This window comes from Crinia signifera, chromosome 8 (assembly GCF_055691185.1).
Source record: "Crinia signifera chromosome 8, ASM5569118v1, whole genome shotgun sequence".
NCBI lineage: Eukaryota > Metazoa > Chordata > Amphibia > Anura > Myobatrachidae > Crinia > Crinia signifera.
Window position 1 is genome coordinate 108,875,665 of NC_139224.1, and position 13,544 is coordinate 108,889,208.

The 13,544-nt window shown below is 41.7% G+C and overlaps 1 protein-coding gene across 5 annotated transcripts in view; it reads right to left on the reverse strand.

Annotated features, from left to right (window-relative positions):
* Nucleotides 1–512: 512 nt before the first annotated feature.
* The window catches only part of AGL (amylo-alpha-1,6-glucosidase and 4-alpha-glucanotransferase), a 92,326-nt gene continuing 79,294 nt past the window's right edge, over nt 513–13,544 (reverse strand). For all 5 annotated transcript variants that reach the window (XM_083156957.1, XM_083156958.1, XM_083156959.1 and 2 more), the window contains 8 exons: nt 13,105–13,216; nt 12,881–13,016; nt 11,072–11,184; nt 9,501–9,712; nt 6,505–6,602; nt 3,062–3,149; nt 2,848–2,981; nt 513–1,325 (listed from right to left, as the gene is read on the reverse strand). In XM_083156957.1, coding sequence (XP_083013083.1) covers nt 1,208–1,325; nt 2,848–2,981; nt 3,062–3,149; nt 6,505–6,602; nt 9,501–9,712; nt 11,072–11,184; nt 12,881–13,016; nt 13,105–13,216 — 1,011 coding nt within the window. In that variant the 3' untranslated portion in view covers nt 513–1,207. The remainder of the gene's footprint in view (nt 1,326–2,847; nt 2,982–3,061; nt 3,150–6,504; nt 6,603–9,500; nt 9,713–11,071; nt 11,185–12,880; nt 13,017–13,104; nt 13,217–13,544) is intronic.

Sequence of the window (13,544 nt, forward strand, 5' to 3'; positions counted from 1 at the left end):
ATGCGACACGCAAGATAGGCAGACAGGAGCTGTGTGTGGGGACAGAGGCAGCTCCTAGCACACATTCTAGCACAGCAATTATTGCCACAGGATAACATTACAAATGTGTCCAGTGAGGAGTACACCCTCAGCCGACAGAAGTGAGCAGCTGGTAGAGCAGGCTTGTCCAACCTGCGGCCCTCCAGATGTGCTAAAACTACACATCCCAGCATGCATTGCCATCATTCTAGCATTCCCTAATAGCCAAATTGTGGCAAGGCATGCTGGGATGTGTAGTTTTAGCACATCTGGAGGGCCGCAGGTTGGACAAGCCTGTGGTAGAGCGATGGCTGCAAGCTCCATCACAAGCACAATGAGATGGGGCTGCAAATAGTTCCCCACAAGGCACTCCAGACGATCTCAGAGCAGACTGAGGAAGGAGGCAGGCATAGCAGACAAAGCGCAGTTGGATGATAACAAAATAACTTAACGAAAACAAATAATGGATACTGAACAAAGGAAAACACAATAGCGATATCTTATGCTTTATTGCACAGATGTACGGTAGACAAACATCATCCAAACAAGCTCATCTAAATGAGTTTACAAGGGTTTATATACTCTGACCAAATGTATTTGCTATGATGACCCACTCATGAAGACATTGATATATAATGGTTCTCTTTGTAACAGACTTAATTAAATATAATTTGTGATTCCAAACTTTTGCAGTTTGCTTAATTAATAACAGACATAACCCCACTGCAGCTGCATAACTACAGGTACCTGTGTATCTCTCCATCTACATTAAAATAGAACATTCTAAGAACATGTGATCCCTGTCTTACTGCAGCTATTCCCAGCAATTACTGTCCATTTACTCTTGATAACTTGAGTGTCAGCAACAACTTAATTTAATTAACAGGGTTAAGTGAATCTATTTACATTTTTAAGAAAAGAAAAACATGTAAAATGGTACAAACATAATTATTTATGACTTTGTTGTGTTACGTGCAAAGTAAACAAAGCATTTCAAAAGGAAGGTATTGGTTTCAGTGATTAAGTATTAACATTTAACATTGTTGTGACAAGGTTTATCACATTACAATGCAGTCATCGCAGTTTCTTCAACAAGGTGTATTATTACCCTATCCAACCATCTGCTTCTTCTAGAAGGAGAAATTGTTCAGTAGAATCACAAATGCAATGGTTTCCTGATGATTGTGATCTACAGATCGTGTAGAACCTCCAGCACTACAGAGAGAGACCAGGCTTGTGTCTCACAGCTGAAGGGACAGTATTGGCCATTCTCATTGGTTAGTTCAGGAAGACCTTTCCAAGAAGACCTGATGAAGAGAAATCATCATCAAAAGAAGCTGTGACTAAGCTGTTCTTAAAGTAACCAGGAAAATCACAATTATTAAACTAAATATACCGGTGATGCTTTGGTAGATTGATAAAGTTACATCTAGATTACTTGAACCACAGTATGAGTAAACCATTGAGAGCGATAAAGTGGCTGGTACTTTATCACCGACCAATCAGCTCCAACTGTCATTTTTCCCGACCGCCAGTACTCGGACAGAGGGGCAAGTGCAAAGAAGCCTCTTGTGGGCTCGCTGCTTCTCTACGCTGCGGGCTGATGCGCTTGCCACAGGTTGTATTCTTCCTCTATGGGGGTCATGGACCACCACAAAGGAGAATAGCCCCTGTCAGTCGGCATCCCGACTGCATGAACAGTCGGGATACCAGTGTCGGTATAAAGACCGTTGGGAACCAGATTTTCGGGGCCGTTTTCTGGCACCCTAAAATACTACTGATTCATACTGTTTCTAACTGAACCAAATGCATGACATTTAATAGTCAGCAGATGTATTTTGAGTTGTTATAAAATATTGCTAAACAGTATATACTAAGAAACTATATGGGTGATATCCTGTATAAATGTGTCTGATTTAAAGCCAAAATGCCATGACAATCTTTAACACTTAACAGACATTACTCCAGCTGAGAGAATGAGATTTGGATAAACCTTGATGTGTTTAAATAATTATTATTATTATTATTATTATTATTATAGCAAGATTGATAGATTAGAATATTGTACATGGCATCGCCTAGAAAAAGATTAGCTTTTTATTCCCTCATCATACTGTCCTACACTGAGACTGAATTCTATTAGATAGTTTATTTATATTTCCACTAATCACATGGTAGTGTTGGGGAAGAAAAAATATTCTCATTCATATATTAATCCTACTTCACCACATATTCCGATTTATTATGATTCTATTTGTCACCTCATTGTGATATTATTAATTACCTTGAATGTATTTATTTGACCATCAAACTTGAGAATCCTTTTTAAGAGTATCACTTATTAAACGTTTTTTAATTCAATATAAAAGCGTGCCTCAGAAAAAGGAAGTTTATGTCTTTTTTTCTTGCCTTCTTGCAAAAACTTGAAGAAACAGTTTCGGTACTCAAATACTGGGAGCAATGCCAACCTAGTACTGTGTAGAACTGAACAATACCAACAGCTAAGATGTTTTTTTTTTACTCTTTTTTACTGTCTTGCTTACATACGTATGGTGTGGACATGTAGGTCACAAAACAAGAGAATTTCCTATTGAGGACACAAAAGGTATCCAAAGTCCTAATATGACTTTTATGTTCCACACTTCTGTACAAAACCTAAAGTAGTTACTTGTCTGCCTTAATGTAAATAGTGATGTACAGAAACCAAAAACAAAACATTTTTGCTGATGAAGGAATTACCGGTATATAGTGTTCATTTAAACTCTCTGTAGGTACCTGTATTAGTAAACACATTTGGGAGATGTAATATTTAGATGTTCCTCTCCTCACCTTTCCAGATGTGTGTAGTGACGGGACAATACATTCTTCACTAACACCACTGTTTTCTGGTATGCATCCTGGTCAATCAGTTTTGCAAAGTATAACTTGGCACGCAGGAAATACCCAATGGGCCAGAGCCATTCCTGGAAAAGAAAAGACTTTGCCAAAAATCCTGCCAGACAGGGACATAGTTAACAAAAAATAAAGGAACAAGCAATCTTACCGGTCCTTGATGGTAATTAAATCCCTTTGCGAGGTTATAATTATCGTTATCCAGAGCATTGTCATAAATTCCACAATATACCATGTCACTGAACAAAAGAGAAAGGAATTAGTCTTCACATGGAGCAGTGTAGTATGTGATAATTCCAAGTACTCCTATTCCATCATGTATGTTCTGTAACTGAGAATACTTTCATACACACAAATAATGTTTTATAGAAATTGTTATCATGGAGCACCAATCAATGAAGCAATAAGGGTCACTTATTTTTGTGGTTGCATCAAACTTTAACAAAGCAGTACATCAACTTGAGAGCCAAAATGACAGATTTGAACATAATAATGCAAAAAAAAAAAAGGCATTTCCATGCTGAATGTGAAAACCTCTGAATTAGCAACTCCAAAAGTACCTGGGCACACGCCTCTCAGAGGCAGATGCCAAGGAAAAAGAGTCACAGCCCCAAGATGGCGTGATGGTGCAGCATCATATAAAAAGGACCCGGTATTTAGAATTTCCTCAAACTCTTTTACACTGTTTACAACATATTTCCCAGAAGCACGGTCTCACGTCGGTGTTGACCTATATGCACTAAAGCATTCTTCTGCTAAGAAGTTCTGTGAGTGCCGCCTTCTTCACCTGTTTGTATGTTTTGGACTGGACTAGTCCCAGAAAGGTACCAGGGCATGTTGCAATATTTATACTATGGAGTGCCGGATTACACTGTATTTTATATGTATACGTACAGGTGGCCACGTGTCATTACGTTGAAAATTTATTTTTTAATAAATAGTAATTACAGTTTCATAATGTCTTTTTAGTTCAGACTTGTTCAGATCTGTGCCATTTATTTTCCTTAGATAAATTGGTACTTGTTTCCTAGCACGGCTCCCGTTGGGTCCCATCGCATACCTTAACTTAAGGTACAGTATGCGATGGGACCCGATCAGACCCGACCGACCCGATTTTCTGGTTTTAAAGACCTTCCCATACAATTTTAAAATCGGTCGCATCGACCCGATTTTACATTGTACCCAATGTTAAATGCCCCCCCCAGACCAGATTTTTAAATTGTATACCCACCATGATGGTTAATTATTATGTCAAATAATTACATGTGAAGTAATGCGCGTCCCCTCACGGGGCTCGCTGCTCTTCGAGCTTGGTGGCTCGCTTCGGGCTTGGTGGCTCGCTGTGCTCGTCACACTATATAAAATCAACTCCACGCCGACGTGGATAGTGGGGGTATGAAAATGTCGGAGGACGCGTACCGCCTCCCCTTGCGGGTTCGCTGCGCTCGCCACGCTTCGGGTTGGCGTTGTTCGTGGCGTTAACAATGGGGGGGGGGCATTTGACATAGGAATTACCAGGGTTGGTATACAATTAAATATCGGGTCTGGGGGGGGGATGCGATTTTACATTGTAATCAGCCATCAGGGTGGCTGTACAATTAAAAATCGTGTTGAATCGGTCACATCGCATCTCATGCGATTTGGTCGCATGCGATGCGACCGATTTTTCCGACCCGATAACATACAATATAAATCGGTGGCGCCGTGCTAGGAAACAAGTAACGATAAATCTTTAGGTGTGTACCCAGCTTTGAATTGTTGATATTGGAAGCCATTAAAGATTTAAAACTACCCCTTGCCTTGGCTCTGAGGTAATGACACCCAAAAATTCTAAGAAATTTAGTTCTTTGCTTGCTCCATTTCTGGCAGAAATATAGCATCATCATCTAAGTTACAATATTTGGAGCATCAAAACTCAACACTTGTGGTTCAAAATATGGGAAGAGTAAACAACTTTGTGCAAATTATGTTAACATTTATGTTAAACTATTAGCAAATAAAATTAACTCTATATTTCCCTATCTAGGTTCATATGGACCAAGTACAGATGTGTTCACTTACATGTAGCCTCCTGGTTTATTAAACAGCCCTTTTACCAAGGCATGACTTGGTAGAAGTGATCATCTTTTTGTGCAACTTTCCATTAAAATGCATCTTAGTTGTAAAACGACGGAATAGGAAGCACACACAGTTTTAACTGATTAAAATGATAATGGACATGCTTATATTGTGTGCGACCACAGCTGTATCTGCAGATGAAATGTATAACTTCTTATGCAGATGCACGTTGCTAGTCATTTTAATCAGCTAAAGCTGCTTGTGTGTCTTATTTGCACAGTCATGCAAATAAACTGCATTTCCAACAAAAAAATGCACCTGACTCTAATGGAGTTGCACAGGACACACTCGTGCTAGGCAACTCACACAGTATGGCGTATTGAAGCAAAATGTATGAGGACACATCTGTAAGCTTCATCCTGTGCCAACACGTCCAGATAATAGCAGGCGAACCACTAACTTGATCAATGCTATTCATAAACACAAATGCCACTCACGCTAACTATTGAAGCAGAAATGCTCCTGACCGCATATTAGTACTCAAGTCATGGATCCTCTCTCGAAAATTTCTTCATGGAACCACTACATTATATCACTTCCCCAACCTATTGTTTTGGCAATGACCTCTTCCTCCTTTGGAACCATGAATATTGCAATACTGTGCTGCTTCCTCTTAACTTGAATATTGCCCAAATCGTATAGCCCTTAGCCAAATATTCCTTAAATACTCTCTATGATTATACTCTCAATGATGATTTGACACTTGTGGCCACTAAATTCTATTTATTGTATAGGATAAATCAATGCTGTTTGAATGAATACAGTACTTGCTTACTCAGGGTCCCTGCTGGCGGTCTGCCTTCCAGCAAGACATAACAGTTCTTATAGAAATTGTATCACAATCAGATGTCCCTCTGTTCCCAAATTGTATTTCCTTTATCTAGAACAAATTCGCTGACATATTATTATGGCTGACATATTTTCATACACAGTATTTTTCATTGTGCCAAAAAAAATAAAAAAAAATAAGATTTATCCGGAAACCAGATTACACAAGTTTTGTGTTTATTGCTAAAAGCAGAAATTGCACTTCTGTAATTCTTATTAAAAACACTGATTGCTCTTCTTAGCTTCCTTCTATACTTTTCTGCCATGTATGATTGGAAGAATCATATCACTTTGCTACCTTGCCATATGCCACAACCCCTGCTACCATTCTAATGCAGAAAGCACAGCAGCCAAGTTTAATATTTCCACCTCATACTGTATAGTTATACTGTATGTACTGTAACAATGAAAAGCACCAGTAGAAACTGGAATGTATAATAAATGTATTGTGTAAGTCTGCAGAAGAGCGTGCACAAGCCAATGAACTTACTTGAAGGGGGAGGATGCTTTATGAAAAATACATTGTCGATAAAGTTGCATGAGGTGAAAAAATTATGGTTTTGCTGAAACTGAAAGTTGCACAATACACGAGGATCAAGGTACAACAGTTTGCAAACGTAGTAATGGCAAGACCAGAAATCCACTTACTCTGGATCTAATGTTTTCATTCCTAGAGGTCCCAGCAGCTTCTTTTCTGCAACATCAAGAGCTTTCCAGGCTTTAAGAGGAGTGAAGAGCTCTGGGGCCTAAAAATAATTGCATTTATTACTGCACAAGTGGTGACTAAGCTGACACTGAAGATCCATGCATCATAATTATAAATAATAATAATAATTTGATTTATATATCGCTCTTTCTCCAAAAGGACTCAATGCGCTGAAATAGTATAAACACAATACAATACACAAACTACAGTATAGACATAAAAAGGATTAGTCTAGCATGAAATAGCATACCTCCCAACTTCTGTCCGTATGAAATAGGGACACTCGCGCGGCTAAGCCGCGCGAGCGTCCGAAAAGGGGGCGGGCGTATGCAAATTAGGGCGCGGCTTATGCTAATTAGCCGTGACCTCATTTTCATACGAGAATAGACGCTGTGCGCATGCGCACAGCGTCTATTCTACTAGATTGGGGGTCTCCCAACTGTCACCCCCCCGCAGCGGGACAATGCCTGCCGCGGGTGGGACAGCGGGACAGGACCCGAAAATCGGGACTGTCCCTCTAAAATCGTGACAGTTGGGAGGTATGAAATAGAGACTATAGAGATTATACTTTTGGGGCATACACACGGTTCGATTTGGACACATTTGATTTTGCTTCTAGAATCGATCCAGATGTGCGGCAACGGGATCAAAAGCAGAAATAGACTTGTCTGGTAAGTCTATTTCTGCTTCAATCTGGAAGATCAAATGCAGTTACATGCTGCTCTATGCAACATCCCCCCTCCCCCCACGTGCCACCCTTCCTCCCGTTTGATTCCGGCAAACTGCCGGCTGTCGATATCGAATCTGTATCGACGGCCCCCGGGATCGAACCGTGTGTACACCCCATTTGGGTTATCAGGGGCAAAGATTATCCATGCTACCCATGAAGGATCCAGGTGAGGCAGCCATTATAACCGCACTACATAGGATTACGTAGGCTGGATAGGCATTGCTTGGAACGGATGACAAATAATGAGAGAGATACTAAGAGTGGGATGTATTAAATGAAAAAATGCATCCAAATGCTCCAGAATTTGCTGTCTTCTAAAGCTTGAATGTGGAGGGTTACAACAGCTTTTGGGCCTCTTTCCAGATTTCTTTTGAGAGGGATCCAATTGGATCCAATGAGTGCATATGAGATTAGTATATCTACCGTAATTGTCGGGATGTACCAAATTGCAAATGTGATGCTTAGTACATCCCACCCTAGGTGAGAGCCATGCTTTCTTCATTCCACACAGAGAACCATGCAAGGCAGCCATGTTGGAAGCACTACATTGACAATGTGCAAATAACCAATACATGGAAATGAAGCAAGCTAGGGTACACTGTATAGGGTACAGTGGGCAGGAGGAGCCATTTATAGCAATAACATGCAGTAAGGAAAGAGAGTTGGTTACATTAAAGTATTAGATGGAACTGACACAAAAAAATGGTGTTCGTACATGCAGTCACCCTTCATTCCTCTTACAACCCTTGTGGAAAATCAGGGAGAATGGGGGTTTGCAGTACAACCAATAACAGCGATTAATCCTTCAGCTCACAGTGCCACTGCTTTCATTTTAACTAAGATCATTGGCTTAGGATAGAATAAAACCAGCTCCACATATAGAACATAAGCCTGCAGAAAGTACTAGGAACAGGGGCTGCTACTTGTCCTATATTTATAACACAGCCTGTATAGTTCCTCATTTTGGCCCTTATTCTGATTGACGCGTACTTTACCGCATACTTTCGGATCGCGTCTTTACGGCGTCTGCGCATGCGTGGCGAACGCCACGCGCATGTGCCACGCATTGACTCCGTACCTGTTCGGCCAAATCCCGTACAAAACTGTTCACCGCAATCAGTCGGGAAATATGGGCGTATTATGGGCGTCATGCGGAATGACACATGGGCGTAGTTTCAAAGTGGGCAAAACGGGGCGGAAACATGGGCGGACACGGGGGAGTACACTTATGTTGGGGGGCGTACATTCGGATAGCACTCCGAATGCACGCGAACAAAAAGGGAAGAAATGTGCGGTGTCCAAAAGGCCACTATTGCTTTGCGGACACCACTCGTTCCTGCGGGAGGCGAACGGACCGCCTAATGACTACAAGCATTAACACCTGAACCCAATAGAATCGACTCCTTTACTCATTACTCACTAATAGGACGCTTGTCAGTGCTTTAATTGAAACCATTGCTGCTTCAAGGAAACCTTAATAATCACCCACATATGCTGTACTTCTGACACACTTTAAACCTGCTAACAATGGACATGACTGAATATTAATACTAGCAATACACATGTGTATGCGACATGTACTAAGTAAACCACACAATTGTTGTAAAGTAAAGCAATTTATTTATATACATTTCACAGTCAATGCCACTGTGATACAATGACAAAAAAATAAAAATACCAAAAAAAACCATGCCAGGAATGTACCAAAATAAATTATAATACAAAACAAATATAATTGCACACAGATGGACTCCAGCACCTCCTAGTGGGTTGTTTGGCGTAAATACTCCGCTTACGGGCGGTAGCACCGCTTGGCTCCCGTTCGGATGCGGTATTCCCGAGCATACTCTGTAATACTCTGTAATACCGTGCAGAATCTGAGTGTTTCTCCCGCACACGCATGGTTTGTATGTCGTCCGTAAACACGCCCTGTTCTTAAAGAGTGAGTCCGTCCGAATGCGGAGGACACGTGGGCGTTTCTACGGACGATGGCCGCACGCGGCAGAACACCGTGGCGTGCGGACCGCTCCGTAAGAATGCGGGAATATCCGCACCGATCAGAATAAGGGCCTTTGTGAGAGAAGCACAACTCTGATAATGGCAATAAATATATATGTATTAAATATATATGTATGAACATAGTGATCACGTGTCTTAACTGGAAGGGTTTGTGTTTTAGTGCTGTGCAGAGCCCCATTACACACTTACCACCACCATGGCAACAGCAAAGTTTGGCCGCAGCTGGTAATCACACCAGGGACTTGACGCCCCACAGCTATCCTTGTAAATGCAACGCTTGTGGACCAGGTCTGGGCGTTGTTCATTGGGATCAGAAGGGTCCTCTGAGACATAGAAATGTCTCTCAAAGTGATCCTGTATGCACTGGTTCCACTCCGAGTAGGTGAGCAGCACCTCTTTCCCTGGGGGAGACAGAAGAACAATGGTAAATGGAAAAGTGAGGAAGCAGATTCAGCACCAACTACTTTAATGGTACTACTGTAGCAAAGCTAAACTGCTACACAGACATATTGGGGCAGATGTATTAAGTCTTAACAAGAGATAAATGCAAGGGTGATAAGAAAGAGAGAAAGAGTGGAAAAGAGTGAAAGAGAGATAAACGTCCAGCCAATCAGCTCCATATTGACTTTTCAAACGCAGCCTGTAACACGGCAGTTAGGATGTGATTGGCTGGACGTTTATCTCTCTTTATCACCCTTGCATTTATCTCTTGTTAAGGCTTAATACATCTTCCCCATTATATCATACCATATTATATCATAGAGCCCATAGCAAGTTTCTTAATGGGGAAGGATGAAGAATTTAAATACTATCCCTCTCCTACAAGACTTTTGCAGTTAAAGTTTTAGATAGTAATAAATACACAAAATGACTATACTAAGTGGTGTCAAATAAGCATGTTTTGTATGGGGATGAACACGATGTAAAAAATAAGCACTCAGGTCCAGCGTGAAGCAACAAAACTCTCTGTACATATATTCTGCTTGTGTAGGTCATATGTAGGTATGCGGTAAAAATCCCGACAGGGTCAAAATCCCGAATGGGTCATAATACCGACAAGGACAAAATCCCAACAAGGACAAAATCCCGACATTTAAAATACAGACAAGGATAAAATCCCGACATTTCAAATCCCAGCATGGTCAAAATATTGACATATAGAATGTACAGGTGAAACTCAACATGACTTTGGGTCAACAGGTCGCAAGGTCGACATGGGTTTTTTCACTGTTTTTGGACCCGACATGTGCCGACAGGCGGTATTTCATGCCCTACCATCCACTACGGCGTGGTGGGAGAATAAAATAGTGTGCTGAGCGCAGCGAGGCACCGTGCACGAAGCATTGCGAGCGAAGCGAGGGGCTGCGGATCACCTCCAACTGTGTCCATGTCGACTGTGTCGACATTCGGGTCAAAAAACAGTGAAAAAACCCATGTCAACCTCGCGACCTGTTGACCCAAAGTCATGTTGACAGTTTAACCTGCACATTCTATATGTCGGTAATTTGACCATGTCGGGATTTTAAATTTCGGGATTTTGTCCTTGTCGCTATTTTTAATGTCGGGATTTTGTCCTTGTCGGTATTAAGACCCATTCGGGATTTTGACCCTGTGGGGATTTTGACCGTCGGGATTTCATACCGAATCCCATATGTATGGGAGCGCTGAGAATATTTTTGAGAAAAAAAATGCAAACTAACCTTAATCACCTAAAATATGCATGGGTATACTGTTTGTGATAAATTCTGTCTACTTCTCACCTTTCCTCTGCACTGTAACTCCTTTGTATGGATAAATATTTTTCTCACTTAACTCCTTTAGCCAACGGACTGCAGATTTACTGAGGCCGACAATCTCCACGGCAGAGCCATCCCTAAATAGGAAATTAAAAGACAGTAATACATCGCCATCTACTGTATGAATAGAGTCAGTGCAATCAGAAAGGGCCTGTCAATAAGGAATTGCAGGTGTAAAAAAGTTTTAAAAGGCATAAGCATCGCCACCTAGTGTAAAATCAGGATGGCCGCAGGCAGAAAGAACTAATGTCATTTCTACCAAAATGACTTGGAATCAGGACCATCTTAATGTACTGTATAGGCACACTGGGCAGCTGTCCTGGGGCCCACAGTTATAGGGGCCTCCGAGCAGAGGCAGAGGGTTGTCACACAATCTGAGCAACAAGCCAGAATTCTCTACCTGCCTCCCAACCTGCAGCCAGACAGAGAATGGCTGCCAGCATGCTGAATGATGAATGTCTGGAGCTATCAGTAAGGAAACATGTGGCGAGAGGACACAGGACCACTAGAGGGGCAAGTTATCATTTACTTTATTTGTTCCCTAGAACGGGTGTGTAGGTTTCTCAGTGCATTTGATTTGCCCAGCATCTACATTGCTGTTAAGACGGCCCTGCTTGGTATTGTACTTTACATGGCCACCAAAATGATCATTCTGAATTATTCAAAATCCTTAGGTTATGCTCGAGTTATCAGAATATAAAATCCGGTCAGTTGAGGACTCCAACTGATTTGCCCAGGATGTAGCTAACAGTAAGTTGCACTTTACTTTGTTTGCAAAAGGTCCATATATATATATATATATATATATATATATATATATATATAAACAATACCACTGCGCAAAACTTCAAAATAAATCTGTATGCTTCCCACGTAGTGTGCAGCTATTCTCCAGGACTCAACCAGGGTCCAGCGAAGGTTAGTATGCAAAAGAAGGGAGAAGCGCACAATGAGCAAGGTAAAACACAGTTCCTTTACTGATAATATATGCTCACATACATGTGGGTTAGGATATAACATCTTACCAAGCTTGTGGTGTGATGTAGGAACGGACCAGTTCACAGGACATGGGCGCAGGGGATACTCGGTCTCAGACAGCCTCTCACGCTGAAATATGCCGGTCTCCACGCTCCGTCTCGATCTTCGTCTCCAAACAAACACACAGAATGATGTGCTAGCGTCCACCGTATAGGCCACGCCCAACGCGTTTCAACCGAAGTCTTCGTCAGGGGGTGACGAAGACTTCGGTTGAAACGCGTTGGGCGTGGCCTATACGGTGGACGCTAGAACGTCATTCTGTGTGTTTGTTTGGAGACGGAGATTGAGACGGAGCGTGGAGACCGGCATATTTCAGCGTGAGAGGCTGTCTGAGACCGAGTATCCCCTGCGCCCATGTCCTGTGAACTGGTCCGTTTCTACATCACACCACAAGCTTGGCAAGCTGTTATATCCTAACCCACATGTATGTGAGCATATATTATCAGTAAAGGAACTGTGTTTTACCTTGCTCATTGTGCGCTTCTCCCTTCTTTTGCATATATATATATATAGATAGATAGATAGATAGATAGATAGATAGATAGATAGATAGATAGATCATATACCCAAAGATGCCTATGGTGTCACCATGCATCTTGGTACAGTGCAAGGCAAAGACTTAACACTATCAAAGTACAAACCCGAACATGAATCCCATTAAAAGAATGGGAATGAAAGCTCTGTACACATATTAAGCCGCTCACTGCATACTCTGCACAGGGCAGGATTACATACCTTGGAGTAGCTGGAATTCCTCTATTTCGAGCTCTTTCACTTTCCCCCATTTTGTCCATCCAAGTGCCACAATTTAGCCGGTTCCCTCCAAAAACAAAACCAGTCACCGGATCCACCCCAGCATTGATATTAAAGCCTGTAAAACATCACCAGAGTAATGTATGCGGACACACAGTTTGAAGGTACATACAAGGATGTTGCAAGGTATTATATGAAGGACTCACCTTCATCTCTCATGTTCCGGTCTATTTGGGGCCCAGCGTTCCTCTCTCGGAAGTTGATTCCTTGTGCATGGCGCTGCAGAGCCTCCTGGATAACAACATACAGGGGCTGGTCCTGTTCGAAAGGAGGGATATAACATTCTCAACTATGTAGAGTGGCAGAAAATGACACATGTTAACCCTTTGAGTGCCAACGTTGCTGTGAGAGATCCTAAAAATATCTGCTAAAAATGCCAGCATCGCTCACAGCGACTTATCTACAAATACAGTCAATTAATTGAAGTTTAGTTAAATATTACACCCAAAAAAGAACAATCGCTGTGAGCGACGCTGGCATTTTTATGCGGATATTTTGAGCATCTCTCACACCAACGTTGGCACTCAAAGGGTTTAATGAGACGGTTTGCTTGACAAGTTTCACTCCTATTTTGGCAAATTCCCTT